The sequence below is a fragment of the Solea solea genome, chromosome 18 (genome assembly GCF_958295425.1).
Source record: "Solea solea chromosome 18, fSolSol10.1, whole genome shotgun sequence".
Taxonomy (NCBI): domain Eukaryota; kingdom Metazoa; phylum Chordata; class Actinopteri; order Pleuronectiformes; family Soleidae; genus Solea; species Solea solea.
Window position 1 is genome coordinate 20,027,285 of NC_081151.1, and position 13,447 is coordinate 20,040,731.

Consider the following 13,447-nt stretch of genomic DNA (forward strand, 5'->3'; position numbering starts at 1 on the left):
CTCTGTGTGGGTGATTGGACTTTTTTTGGAAGTTTAAGCAGTTTCTGTTCATCGTTTATCAGGTCCCTTGTGTTCTTCCTCCCTCATCTACCTGTCTCCTCATCCCTCTGTCTCCCTCTGTCATATATTTTAGTTTTATTGCAGTTTCCACCGCTCTATTGCCTAACCACGGTCCACCTCCTGCTGCTATTTTTCAGTTTGTGAACCCTGGATCAAAGGTTATTCCAGAGTCAACCTCTATTTGCCCTTCATTCTATCTATACCTTCCTTCTTTTTTTTTTGCACATGTCAGGATGTTATTGCAGAGGATGCCAGAGAAAGCCTCCCCTCCTCTCCCTCTGACTCCACCATGGTAACCTCACTAACGTTAACTGACAAATTAGCAGATAGCCTGCGCACATACATTTATGGAGCACTACAGACATGCTAATAGGCAATTAATCCATTTTAATGTGCTCGCTGACCTGATGCTGGTTGTTATTTATTGTGTTGCACGTATAAAACGCACGCCGGTTGACGGACTACTTGCTCTTGCTGCTGTAGATGTAGATAACCACATGTGGCTGCCGTGCTGCAGAAAACAAAATGAAAATACACATACCTCACAGTGTGCGAGTATAACATGGTGAATGAAGTTAACGCAGATACTGGCAAAGCAGCAATTCTCACTTTCGTAATGGGCATAAAAAAAAATGTGTTAACCCACTTCAGGCTCTGAAAATAACCTTAATCTCTACAACTAGATACTCACACGTTTCAAGAGAAGGTGGCCTCTATTAGAACAATTTAATGATAACACTCCTCTGCTCCACAAAGCCACTTATCAGTGTTCTGCCAGCATGCATTTAAAGGAGCGCTGTATGAACGATTTGAATATAGATCGCCATGTAATGTTCCATCCCTTTCTGCCTTTTTTATATTTTTTGAAATCCTTTCCTTTTCACCGTGATCGCTCTTACATTTTTTGTATAATTTTTCAATCCTCATTTCTTTCTCTGCTCTTTTGTCTCCCCCCCCTCAGTATAAATGTCCTCAGTTTCCTCATATTTTGGCTTTTTGGTGTACATTAGCCCATCTCATCCCTTCTTGGTTCACACTTTATCTCTTTGTGCAGCACCCGCGTGCGCCTGTATTTCTACAACTCTGTGAGCGTAGCTGTGTGCGCACGCTCGCTCATTTTTGTGTGCAACTCTTTGTCATATATAAGTGGGCCGAGCTCAGTGTAATTGCCTTGCCGATATAAGAGTATGGATTCCTTGGCTTGCCAGGATTATCATCAGAGCAACTGTTAGTGCTGGCACACACACACACACACACACACACACACACACACACACAGACAATGAGCCCAGTGCTGGTAAAGCTTATCTCCTTACCAAGAGGCTTCCTCCCTCACAGAGCTCTGTTTCCTCTTCCCCATCCTTCTGCCCAGCCCTGAGCTCAGCCCAGCTGTAATTATGGTCTTATCACACACACACACACACACACACACACACACACTTGTGGGGTTCATATAAACTCACATACACACACTAGCACACATGCTGACACCACCGCAGACATTTACACCTCTGCCCATGTTCTTAGAACACTGTATTCAAAGTGAAACCTCTGAGTGAGAGATGTCTTCTTCTCTTCCCCGGGACTTTGTCTCTGTCTCTGTTTTGTCCACAATCAGCTCTGTCTGTTGTAAAGATTACGACTCTAAAAGCCTGCTGACTTCAGCGAAAAAAAAACAGAATGTTGTGTAATAATTCAGCTTCCAATAGCCTCCTCTTTTCCAGGCTGACGTCGCTGGCTGACTGAGGCCCAGTGTAAAGGAGCCATGTCCTCCCCTGCTGTGAGGCAGATAAATGTCTGTCTGCACTGTTGTCAGCGTCTCTCCTCCTGTCCTCTGATGATGAGTTTAACATGTGTGCAGCTTGTCTATCTTTTCTGTCATAATTTCATCCCCCACTCCCGCCTTTCTTTTTTCACAGGTACAGTTGTGGCTGAATACTGTCGTAAAAGTCCGTGTGTATTTTTGTCTGACAATTTGTCTGTCTGCTTTTTTTTTTTGTCTCCTTGTGAAGCATTTAAAGTCGCTGCCTTACAAATTAAAGCAGGTACACGTTTGGCTACATGGCGCCTTTCATCATCACAACCAACATCCCCCCCCCCTCCATCTTCCACCTAACTCTTATGCGATGGTTTATTAAGCATGCTGTAGACTTAGAAGTCAAAACACAACTGGTCTCTGTTGTAGTTCTGTAGTTTCACTAACGTAGTTTCATTCTAGAGAAAATCTAGTATTGTGTGCACATGAGCAGTAGCTATTGTCCCCGAGTGTCAATTTTCATCCTTTCGTCCACCACAACAGAACGTTTGTGTACTGTGTTGTATGAGCTGCTTATTATTTTAGTCGTACAACTCTTCACAGTCTTTGGAAACAAAGCCACAAATAGCTAGGAGATGCAAGAGGGCAGAGATGAAGGAGGGAGCGGGTGCCTGGGATGGAGAGAGAGCAACAGGGTGATGGAAAAGAGACATGGGGGGGTCAGTGCAGGAGGTGTAGGGGAAAGGAAGGAAGGAGAGGCAGTGAATGGTTGCACAGCCAGAGAGGGAGAGGAATTGTGTGAAGGAGCGTGCATGTGGTTTGTTTAGGTTGTGTGCCACCAGAGTGGCATGTTTGCTGTCTGCGAGACCTTTGACAGCATCAACAGGCCGCCAGTATTAGTCTGCAGCTCCCCGGCGGCAGCCACTTCAGCGCGGCCGAGCTGTAGCTCACAGACTCACAGACTCCATCCCTTAAGTGTTGCTCACACTCTTCACTCGCATGTGTATATATACACTGAGGAAAGAGAATAAGAGCAGGTAACCGTGTATTTGGATAGGTTTGACAGCGTTGTTTACTTTTAGTCTTGCACTGTGTGACTGATGGAGAAAGTTAGTGTATGGGATTGTGGTTTTGTGTCTCTGCCTGCCTCACTGTAACAGGCCTGCACGTCTTCTTTGCCAGGAATTGTTGCTTGTTTTAACCCCTTATTAATGTGTTGTTAGTGATGAGTTAACAGAGTGACAGTTTGCCTCGGCAACCTAACTTCAACACAACCCTCTGAAGAAGTTGTAAAGTTCTCTAATTGTGTCTGTGTAGGTCCCTCCTGCGGTCCTGCTCAGCTCTATGAACACGGACACTGTGTGTGAACGTCTGAAACAGATCGATGGAATTGACACCAGCATGCTTCAGCAGTACACCTCCACCATCAAGAAGGTGTGTCTCTTAAATACATCCGTGTCTATTTTTCCATGATTGAAAGATTAAACAGATTAAAACATCATTGATGTTTTCTTTCCCCTCGCATGAATGTTTTGTACATTTTTTGGCGTGATTATAATCAGTCAGTGAATGAATCATTTTTGTACTTTCCAGGCTAATATAAATGGTCGGGTGCTGTCCCAGTGCAACCTGGATGAATTGAAGAAAGAGATGAAGATGAACTTTGGTGACTGGCAGCTCTTCAGGGGAATGGTGAGAGTAAATCCCCGTCTCACTTGCCATGTAATGCATTTGCTCTATGGGTATCTTATGTATAACGTTAATAACGCTGCACATGTAGCTCAAAAAGATTTATATTAGTTGATTTAAATCAGAATAAGTAGGCCATCAGTCCAACTACAGCTATAAGAATCACCTCTACATCAGAGTAAAAGCCTGAAAGAGATTTACAATAGCCTACTACGTTCTCTTCTGTGATACTTGGCAGACACTCAGCCCGCCTGGGCCCTCCTCCTGATACATGTCAGCTCCTATTTATTCCGAAACGAAGCGAGACGGAATTACTTGATTTGACATTTTATGCTGTGCTGAGATGTTAGGAGGGCCGATCTTGTAATCCGTATTATGCGAAGGGCGCTCGTCATTCCGCCAGGAGTCCAGTCGGCTGAGCTGGGGTTGAAATCGCTAACACATGTAGCCATCTCCACTTCTGTCTGTCTGCGCTCCTAATACCAAACCAGAGCCCGGAATTGGTCACATTTTACAGGATATGTGATGCGGAGCGCACATAGGAGCAGCTGGAAAGTGCAGCGGCCTGACAACTCTGTGTCCTAAACAGTGCTGTGTTGCCAGGACGCAGTCAGCACAGCCATCTGGTTCAAGATGGCTGACGCATATCTGTATGAAGGGAGGTTATTGTTGGGGCAGGAGTGGACAGCTCAATAGCTCCACTTAAGGAACAGCTCACAGTGCTCTTGTCACAAGCGCATGCTTTTGTTGTTGTTGCCGTCTAACATTCTTGTTGTGTATATCACAAAAAACAACAAATCTCGAGTGCCAAACTCAAATGACTTTCTGATGTGAATTATTGAGTTGTGATGTATTTTAACCAGGTGGTAGAACAACGTCATGCTGAAAGCCAGGCTCTGCTCCAGGAAGAGACCCGTTCTGTGAGCGAGCAGGGCAGCAGCATGGTCCACGGGGACAGCAGGAGACGCTTTGGAGGAGCCCAGCCCGAAGCGGCGGCTTTCGGTCTCAACCTCAGTTTTGAGGAGCTCAGTGGCGCTGGACTGGAGGAGCCTCCGAGACACAACAGCAGCTCACACTGGCAGGTCAGTCTTCTAGTCAGGAGTTTAGTGTATATACAGTCACACAATCAAGTGTTTGTATATCTTGTACAACTGATAGTGGATTTATAAAGGTTGATTATTCAGCGAATAACCCTCTAGTTTGCAAAAACTTTTTTAAAATTAATTTATAATTTACAAGGTTCACTGAATGCACCTCTAAGCTCAATATAGTGTGGACACCGTTACACAAGAAAAACATGTTTTTCTTTATCATTAGGAGAAAAATCATGTTTACGCTCCGCAAAAGTGGCCCTTAAATGAGCATATATACATATATATATATATATATATATATATATATATATATATATATATATAGCCACTGAGCCTTAATCTTTGCTCGGCTTGCTACTAGTCGCTCGCTGATCTGCATCTCCACATGACGGGTGGAGGCAGTGCAGCCATCGGCCACTTTCAGAGCCAAGGTCCGTTAAATTGGCTAAAAAAAAAAAGGAATTTGTCAACCTCTATGTTTTACTTACTCAAATACACCACGAGGTTGGAGTTGCTCATATAACCATACAAGGTCACACACCCCAAAGTGTCTCAGGTCCCCTGCACTAATTTAGGGAGTGTTAACGTGACCTCACTAGTTTCACATTAATGTGGTTTGAAGAGAGAGCACAGCACAGGAAGCTCACAGTCTTCTCATAGATGGGAGAATTAAAAATACACATATACACACTCTCTGCAGAGTAGCAAAAAGGTGTCAAGGGGCCCCCTGTTTGTTATTTTCACCTCCCCTATTCCCAATTTGCGAAATCTCCGAGACATGAGCACAAACACTCACACGTAGACAGCTGGCTCCGCTGCTATTTTATATGATCTCACTTTGTGGTGTGTTTCAAATTCAAATCATATAACGCTGAAAGCACAACACTGCTCTCATTGCTCAATCTGCTTTCTTTACCAGCAACTCTTCCCCAATTCTCACATTCGGAACAGTGGTTACTGTTAATGCAATGTAAGATGACATGCGCCGTTGGTGAAGAGCCAGCAAACATGAAGCCCCCTCACTCTAACATATTCCAACAAACTGACGAGTATGTTAACACAACAACTGTTCAACTCTTTCTCGTCCCGTCAGGTGGCAAATCACCATACTTTGAGCCTGTCCAGCCTCAACTCGCAGGAGTCCTCCAATGACATCTGTAAGCTGACAGACAAGCAGCAGGCCGAGTACAGAGATGCCTACAGGGAGTACATCGCTCAGATGGCCCAGGTGGAGATGTCCGGCAGTGGAGGAGAAAGACCCATGCAGCCTCATCCCGGTCAATTCCTGCAGGCTGCCAGCTCAGAGGACATAGGGGTGGGTGGACAGTCACAAGTACACTGTGGAGTTTCTGTCACTGACGACATGAATACTTTAGGCAAATGAGAGCAGACGCTTCCTCTGTCACTTTACATGAAAATAACTTGCAGTAACCAGAGTCGTTAATTTGTGCAGACAGTGATCTGAAGTCAGTCTGCGTGTTATGTTATTCTAAAAACGTATGTTTTTACCTCTCTGGACTGTGCAGCGCTTTAAGTCTCGCTCTGGACTGGGAAAGGGGAAATCGCTGCTTCTTTTGCTTCTTAATTATTGGCTTATACTCTGTGTTTGTCTTGGCACATAAAGGAGAGACAAGAATCCCTTTTTCAGAGGCCCCTCTGCCAATAGCACAGGATAACTGTATATTTTCATGTTCTTCTCATTGAATTCTCTTCCTGTTCCTCAGGCCAAAGAAGGAGCAGACCAAGACGGCCGCAAGTCCCTCACCAAGAGAGGCTCCAAGACGAGTGATGCCACAGATTTCGCCTCGGGGGCTGATGCCCAGACCCTGGACCCCATCAGTGAAGAGGACGAGAGGCCGGACCACAGCTCATCCTCCAGGACTCCAGGCTCCGTGAAGAAGGGAGCTGGGGCCTACTACTACAAGGTGCCCAACGATGAAGACTCAGGCCCAGAAGAAGACAACACCACACCTCTCCTCCACAAAGAGGCAACATCTGGTGCTCACTCTGCCCAGAAGGCCTTCCCGCCCACCAAGCCAGACTCCCTCATCGAGATCCTCCTGGATAAGAAGGACTCTTCCGACTCAGGGATGCGCTCCAGCGACAGCTCCTCCGACCACTCGTCCGACCGCTCGTCCGACCGCTCCCTGGAAGAGCCTAACGGAGACGCCGACATAGAGGGAGAGGCTATGAAGTGCAGTCTGATCGAACTGGAGCTGGAGGGGCTGGTGAAGAAGAGAGTCCTGCTGCCCAGCAGCCTGAGCGGCCTGCAGGACGCCACCGTGGCCCGCATGTCTATCTGCTCCGAGGCCCCGTCTGAAGTCAGCCTAATGGCCAGCAGCCCAGACGAAGGGTGGCCGTCCAGTGGGGTCACCAACCTCAACCGCAGCGCCAGCAACGCCACCCTTAACAACAACACAAGCAGCCCAAGCGACGCCAACACCAACACTAACAACAGCCGGCAGCAGCAGGCCAACATCTCCGTCACACAGTCCTCCACCTCCTCCTCTAACATTGACGTCTCACCAGCTGTCATCATCACCCCCGGCAGCAGCAGCAGCAGCAGCGGCGGCGGCACTGCTTACACCACGGCTGCCACCATCCACAACCAGAACCTGCACACCGTCAGCATGGGAGACGAGCGGGAGAGCGTCCTCTAAGACGCCATATGTGTTAATTATTCGTGTAGGCTGCTGTTCTCCATGTTGTTGATTTGAAATTATCACATTGTTAATGTTGTGAAGTGTCCCAAAGACATTAGGGTAGATGCGTGTTTGAGTGTTAGGAAGACGAAATGTAGAAAATGTTTGGCTGTGAATCAAGTAGTCGAGCAGCGCGATACCCTTGAATTAGTCAAGTCGTAGAGAAAAGAGGAACGAGAGAAAAGTCTGATACAGTTGTAGTTACAAGATAGTTACACGGTAGTTACGTCGGTATTTAAATGTAGTGGAAAATACTGGGAGTGCTATATCTTTCCCATGTTACAAGGCATGTTTCAGTCCCCGTGTTTGAATAGTTACAGTGTCATTTCGATGGAGTGTTGTGAACATTTTATTACTTGGAGGAAAAGTGTTGCTTCAGGAATTGTAGTCAATAGTGGGGGGGGGAGAATAAAATAAAAGGTCGAATAGGTGGCAGTGTTAGACAGTGTAGTAGTAGTTTATGTGGTAGAAGAAGTGCATGCGTCCGACTCCTACGTGCTTCTGGTCTTTTCCCAAAAGTTCATGTGAAAGTGTGTTTAGTGAATCAATAAACAGTTTGGCGATGCGGACACTTGAAACCAGTGTCGTGTTTTCTTTCTCTCTGCAGAGAAACCAGCTGGGCTCGGTCAGGCGTCCTGTAAACTCAACGGACCTCTCGTCTTTGAGATAAAATAAATATCTTGTGTATCTCCGCTGGAATAATTTGAATGTAAATGGTTTTATTAGAAAATGTACATTACATAAGTCAATAATAAATGAATACTAATAATTTGAATTCATATTCATATACTATTTGTTGTTTTTTTGGACAAAGGAAAAAAAATAAAGAAGCTTTTATTTGAACTATTTCTATTAAAAATTGCTTTATTTTAAGGAAACGAAGTATGAAACATTCTCTGTTGCAGTTTTCAGGGAACACTCGCCTGCAAACGCCTTTGACGATTCCATGCTGTACCGATAGATGGCGCACTCTCCATACAAACGCGCCGCAGGCTGCTGGAGAACGGACCGCCTGCCAATCTGTGAGTAACATCACAGAAAACAACTTCAAGTCAACTCAGCGACTGCTCAGTCTGTCTGTGAGGATCTTTGACGATGATTTTATTTATTGTTTCAGTCTGAAAGAATTAAGAAGAATTCATGTAAACAAATGACTTAATGTTTAAGATGGGGTTTTTTTTATTATTATTTTATTTCCACAGCTATCATGTTCTGTATCAGTTACAGCATGAGTGAGCTCACACACTGGATCAAAAAAAGGTCCCATTAAAAGGTCCTCAGGGGTGAAATGGTCTGCTGTGGGTCTGGAGTCTCACAGCCAGGTTTGTGGTGTGGTGAGTATTTAATGCTGTGTGTTGATTGACAGCCGTGTTTTCACACACACACCTTCCTGTGACTGATGCCACTGTCTTCAAAACCCACTTTTTGGTTTTGTGTCTCGTTCACGTCACCATGTTTTTTTCCCAACTTGAATTTTTTTTTTTTTTGCATCAGTTCCTGGGTGTTCTCTCAAAGACCTGACAGTTATCACAGCCCCAACTCAAGTGTCTAAATAAGAAATTAAATGCGTCCCCACGTCGGGGAAAACAGTAAAGTATCACCTCGAGCTAAATTTCCATACTTGTCTGCTCTTTATTTAAACACGGCCTGCAGCCCAAATAGCGTTGATGGTTCAAGCTGTCAAGCTAACCCCCCCCCCCCCCCCCCCCCGCCTTCCCATTTAATCCTTTTTACTTTTACATAGCATGTGAGGAGGTATAAGTGCACGCAGTGTGTCCTAAATAAGCTCTAATGCAACTGTGTGTCCCTCCAGGTCATGCTTTTTCCTACATTATGGGTCACAGGGTGCATGTTCTGATAAGGACGCTTTGTTGTGAAATGTTGCCTCTGAAGTGTCACATGTTCGCTGAACATAAAGCGTGCTTATGTCCTATATATATATACACACACACGTGGAGGAATGTCAGCTGGGAAATTGGGTTTTATGGGACGAGTTTAATCTTCACAAACCACCGCTCGCCCACATACTGCAGCACCCCCCCCCCCCAAAAAAGAGAATAAAAACATGCCCAAATTGTGTTTTTGATTTATTTTTGTATAAAAAAGGTACAATTTACATTACTTTTATAAAAAGTCTCAGCATTATTAAGTACAACATTACACTTTTGCAGAAGTTTCAAATTCCTGCAACTATACAAGATAAACTCCCCCCCGACGAGAGTTGACAAGGTTTCATTCTTTTCATTTTAACTCGTTTTTTTTTTTTTAAACAGCGTCCAGTCCTTCATGTGCCAAACACTCCTGACAAGACAAGACTAAACTTCTTTTTTTTTTTCTCTTCTCTTTTTACAGCAACTAACCAAATTGTCTTTTCTAGTCACGTTCCCACCTCCGCAAAAAAAGCGAAGACTTCAACAAGGAGAGGGGGACAGATAGAGGGGGGTGATATGGGGATGGGGGGTGGGCGAAAGGACAGGACAGGAGGGGGGGGAATAATCCTTGTGACAATAATCTTGTTTTTCCTCCCACTGACGGGAATATAAACGCGCCTTCCATTTCCAGAAAGGACCCACAAATAAAGTCTTAAGTTAAATAAATGATGAAGTGTCCAGAAACAAAAGCACATCACATAAAAGATTGTCCCATAATAAGCGGAAAAAAAAGTCTCTTGATTTCAACGTCAAAAAAAAAAATAAAAAAAATCCAGGGCTGGAGGACAGAGGACAGAAGAGGAGGAGGGGGGCAGAGGGGGGGGTGAGAAAGTCCTGCTCCCCAGGTCCTGCGTTTTTTCTTTTTTTCTTTTTTTCCTCGTGCGTCCTGACCAAACACCTGCAAAAGATTGAGAAAGAGAGGCGTGTTTAGAAAATGCAAACAGGGCAGAGATCCGGACAGACTGGCGCCAGGGAGGAAGCCGCAGTTTTTAACATTTAACCAAACACTCCCAATACTAAGCAAACCCTGCGCTCCAGATGTACATACACACACACGCAGGGAGAAGGGAGGACACACACACACACTTTTCGCACAACTTCAACCTACAATCTGGGGAAGAATCAGCGTAATTGCCGCTCAGCTGGCGCCTACCCACTTCTTGTACCAATTATGTGCAGACATCGTAGTAGCAGTAATCCAAACAGCCATTATTTTTCCTGTTGCAGATGCTCTTCATTATAGACACAAGAGGCTATAATACAACCCTGACGTCTACTACTTATATGTACATTAACCCCAGCAGCAGCAGCCTGGAGACACTGTCTCCCATTTTGTTCCACATGTACAGACAAAATATTGGAGGATTTTGGACTCAGCAGCAGCAGCAGCTGATGATGAGTCACGGAATTATTTGATTAATGCGAGGCATCTACAGATGTGGGTCACTTTAGTGACACATTACTGAGATCCTGTTTTTAATAACTGTTTTTAAGTCTTGATTTTTTTTTCTCCCCCCTCACTCCCTCCCCAGACAGAACAGAGCAGAACAGAAACCAATGGCTTTGTGAGAGGGTGATTGTGAGGCATTCTGCTCCAGGAGACAGGGAGACAGACTGGAGCTGAAAAAACAGATCTGGACAGAATGCAGCACAAGCACAAGCAGCAGCAGCAGACACGAGCACCAGCCTTTACTCACCGCTTTAACGATGCAGAGTCCGGCTGTCATCTGTCCTCAGCTCTGACGGCAACTCCGGGGACTGCAAACAAAAACAAACAAATGTTAATTACAATTTTACGCAGCGGTCCGATTACAAAGTGTCTAATTTCTCTAGCTCGATCCTGTTTCTCAAATCATTCTGAACAAAAGAGAGTAGCAGAATCAATAGAAGGATAGGGAAAAAAATGCCATTTTCTTTCCCCCAACAAGCCATTTTGTGCGGGTTACGCGTGAGCTACAGAGGCGCAGTGTCTATGCGCACAAATAAAATCGCTGTGGATGTGTTTCACCCCCCCCCCCACACACACACACACACAACACACTCTCCGTCTCTTAATTAAAACCATTTCTCAGTTGTTCTGTAATTACCTGTAATGACAGGATGCTGATGTCTGTGTTGAGGGTGGTCAGCGGGCTCCTGGACGCCGCCTGCCCCGGCCGCGCAGGGTGATGCAGGCTGGTGAGTGCGACACTAGAGTCCAGCGCGATCTGCAGGTCCAGGATGTAGTCGATGACATGCTGCAGGATTTCCATCTTGCTGACGTTCTTGTTCTGCGGGATGCTGGGCACCAGCTCCTTCAGCTTGGAGTAGCAGTCGTTCATGTTGTAGAGCAGGCTGAGCGGGTCATCCACCGGGGTCTTGCTCCGAGAGATTCCCAGCGAGTGCTCCGAGTAATTCGCGCCGCTGCTTTTCCGGAAGGACCGCACGGGGCTTATTGCTTTCATGTTTCTCGTCAGTGTTGAGATTGAAGCGAAGTCGGATCTCTTTGCTTTTTTTGTTGTTGTTTTTCTTCTTTTTTTTACAGTCCTAGTTTCGAGACGAAGTGCGATCAGACTGGATTACTGTGCTGTCAGTGCGCTTTATATAGGCAGCGGGCTGGACGTGCGGCACAGGCGGGTAAGGCGCGCTCATTGGGCGCGCGCGCTGCGTCAATCACCGCCTGTGCGCGCCGCTATTGGCTCCCCGGGCTGGAACCCCGCCTCTTACCCTGCGCGTTACCAGTGGCAACGCGCGTTGGAGGCGGAACCAGCGGGGCAGCTTCAGCAGCTCCGGTGGGCAATTTGGAAAATTAAGCCCTTACCTGTTTCTGATCAGGAAAATTAATGATTTGCGCGGCTGTCGAGTGGCCGTGGCGAGGTGTGAGCGCGCGCCACGAACGTGCCACTGTGTTTCACAGCCAAATATGAAAGTATTTGTGATATAAAGTGAAAACGAGAGCAGCCAGAATAAAAACAAATTCACATTTATGACAAATGATGTCTGAAGTATGCGCTTCTTGCACTCCAACAATAGTTTGATGGTGTGGAGCAGTGATGATGATGAGGAGGAGGAGGAGGCTGACATATGCACGCGCGTCTGATGATAATTCACACCAGCCAGCGGACCGGTGTGTGGAGGCAACTTTCTGAGTGTGCACTGCAGTCAGTGACACCGATGAAGCTTCTCCGCGCAGCGGGGAAACAGAACCAAGAAAACGGTCAGACCCACGCAGGCGAGACGTGTGTGTGTGTGAGTGTAGTGGCTTTTACGCACGAGTAAAATAACATCCTTATCTGAGATCAAACGCATCTCAAATACAAATATATATGTAAATAATGTGTCACTGTGTTGACGCGCATAATCCACTGATCACCAAACTCCAAAGGTGCGTCAATGTGGAGAAAAGAAACGCTCCATTTTCTATTTCTATATATATATACTAGTTACTGCCCTTAGCGTTTGTGTGAATGCCTCGCGCACATTCACTGAGTGGTTCCGGTCACCTGAGATTGTTGTGAGTCACTCGGTTGAAGCTGAAATGTGGCTTTTTCATACCTGGTGATTAAACGCTATTGACACTTTAGCGCGTTAAGAGTGAGTCATTTAAAAATGACATGCTTCATTCTTCAGCTGCAGGTGACGGGAGCCTGTTTGGTGTTGTTGGACGTAACTAATTGTCCCCCCTCAGGGACATCTGTGTGTGTGTGTGTGTGTGTGTGTGTCATGTGCTCCATTTATGATCTACTTTTTGAGTTAACTTTCCTTCAACAATATGAAATCAAGTCATTTGAAAGAAGCTGGGGATGGAGAGAAACTCGAGGGGCGTTCATGTTTTCATATTATTGTAATGTTGATGGTTGGAGACATGAATGTGAACCTGAAGGATTGAGTCTGTGTGAAGCAGAGACGATGGATTGTAGAAATGCAGAAAAAGAAAGTTTAGCACTGATGTTGTGCTGTCGCTTCATCCGCGTAATGTTACCAAAGCGCCTTCTCGTCTCAGCGCTTTTACGCGCGGCTCAGTCTTCTTCGCCGTGTCTAAACTATCGTGTCCAGCTCCTCCTGTGTCCACATCTCTGTCTCCATGTCTTCCCCTTCATCCTTTCGCCCTCACAGCTTATGAACCGCTTCTGACTGACCGACAGACAGGCAGGTTGGCGCAAGAGCACGTCGGCACAAGAGCCGAGCGCAAACCACCCGCACATACACTCTCTTTCTCCCTTCTCTCTCCCTCTC

General features: G+C 45.9%; 2 protein-coding genes across 9 annotated transcripts in view; one reads left to right on the top strand and one right to left on the bottom strand.

Moving 5' to 3' along the window:
• kidins220a (kinase D-interacting substrate 220a) overlaps positions 1–8,080 on the top strand; it is a 48,248-nt gene extending 40,168 nt beyond the window's left edge. For 4 of the 8 annotated variants that reach the window (XM_058615010.1, XM_058615013.1, XM_058615014.1 and 1 more), the window contains exons 27-32: positions 293–352; positions 3,134–3,250; positions 3,410–3,508; positions 4,369–4,587; positions 5,693–5,914; positions 6,324–7,879. In XM_058615010.1, the coding sequence (XP_058470993.1) occupies positions 293–352; positions 3,134–3,250; positions 3,410–3,508; positions 4,369–4,587; positions 5,693–5,914; positions 6,324–7,259 (1,653 nt within the window). In that variant the 3' untranslated portion in view covers positions 7,260–7,879. Of the gene's footprint in view, positions 1–292; positions 353–2,072; positions 2,106–3,133; positions 3,251–3,409; positions 3,509–4,368; positions 4,588–5,692; positions 5,915–6,323 lie in introns of all 8 variants that reach the window. The other 4 variants (XM_058615015.1, XM_058615016.1, XM_058615008.1 and 1 more) reach the window with 3 other exon arrangements.
• Positions 8,081–9,375: 1,295 nt separating this feature from the next.
• Positions 9,376–11,776, bottom strand: id2a (inhibitor of DNA binding 2a). Its single transcript, XM_058615020.1, has 3 exons — positions 11,320–11,776; positions 10,930–10,990; positions 9,376–10,130 (listed from the first exon to the last, which is right to left on the bottom strand). The coding sequence occupies exons 1-2, from the start codon at positions 11,674–11,676 to the stop codon at positions 10,934–10,936; spliced, it is 414 nt and encodes a 137-aa protein (XP_058471003.1). The 5' UTR covers positions 11,677–11,776; the 3' UTR covers positions 9,376–10,130; positions 10,930–10,933.
• Positions 11,777–13,447: the final 1,671 nt, after the last annotated feature.

Coding starts and splice junctions, on each gene's coding strand:
- id2a (XM_058615020.1), bottom strand. CDS start 11,676: ATGAAAGCAATAAGCCCCGTGCGGTCCTTCCGGAAAAGCAGCGGCGCG. Junction 10,991..11,319: donor TCAGCATCCTGTCATTACAG/GTAATTACAGAA, acceptor TTTTGTTTGCAG/TCCCCGGAGTTGCCGTCAGA.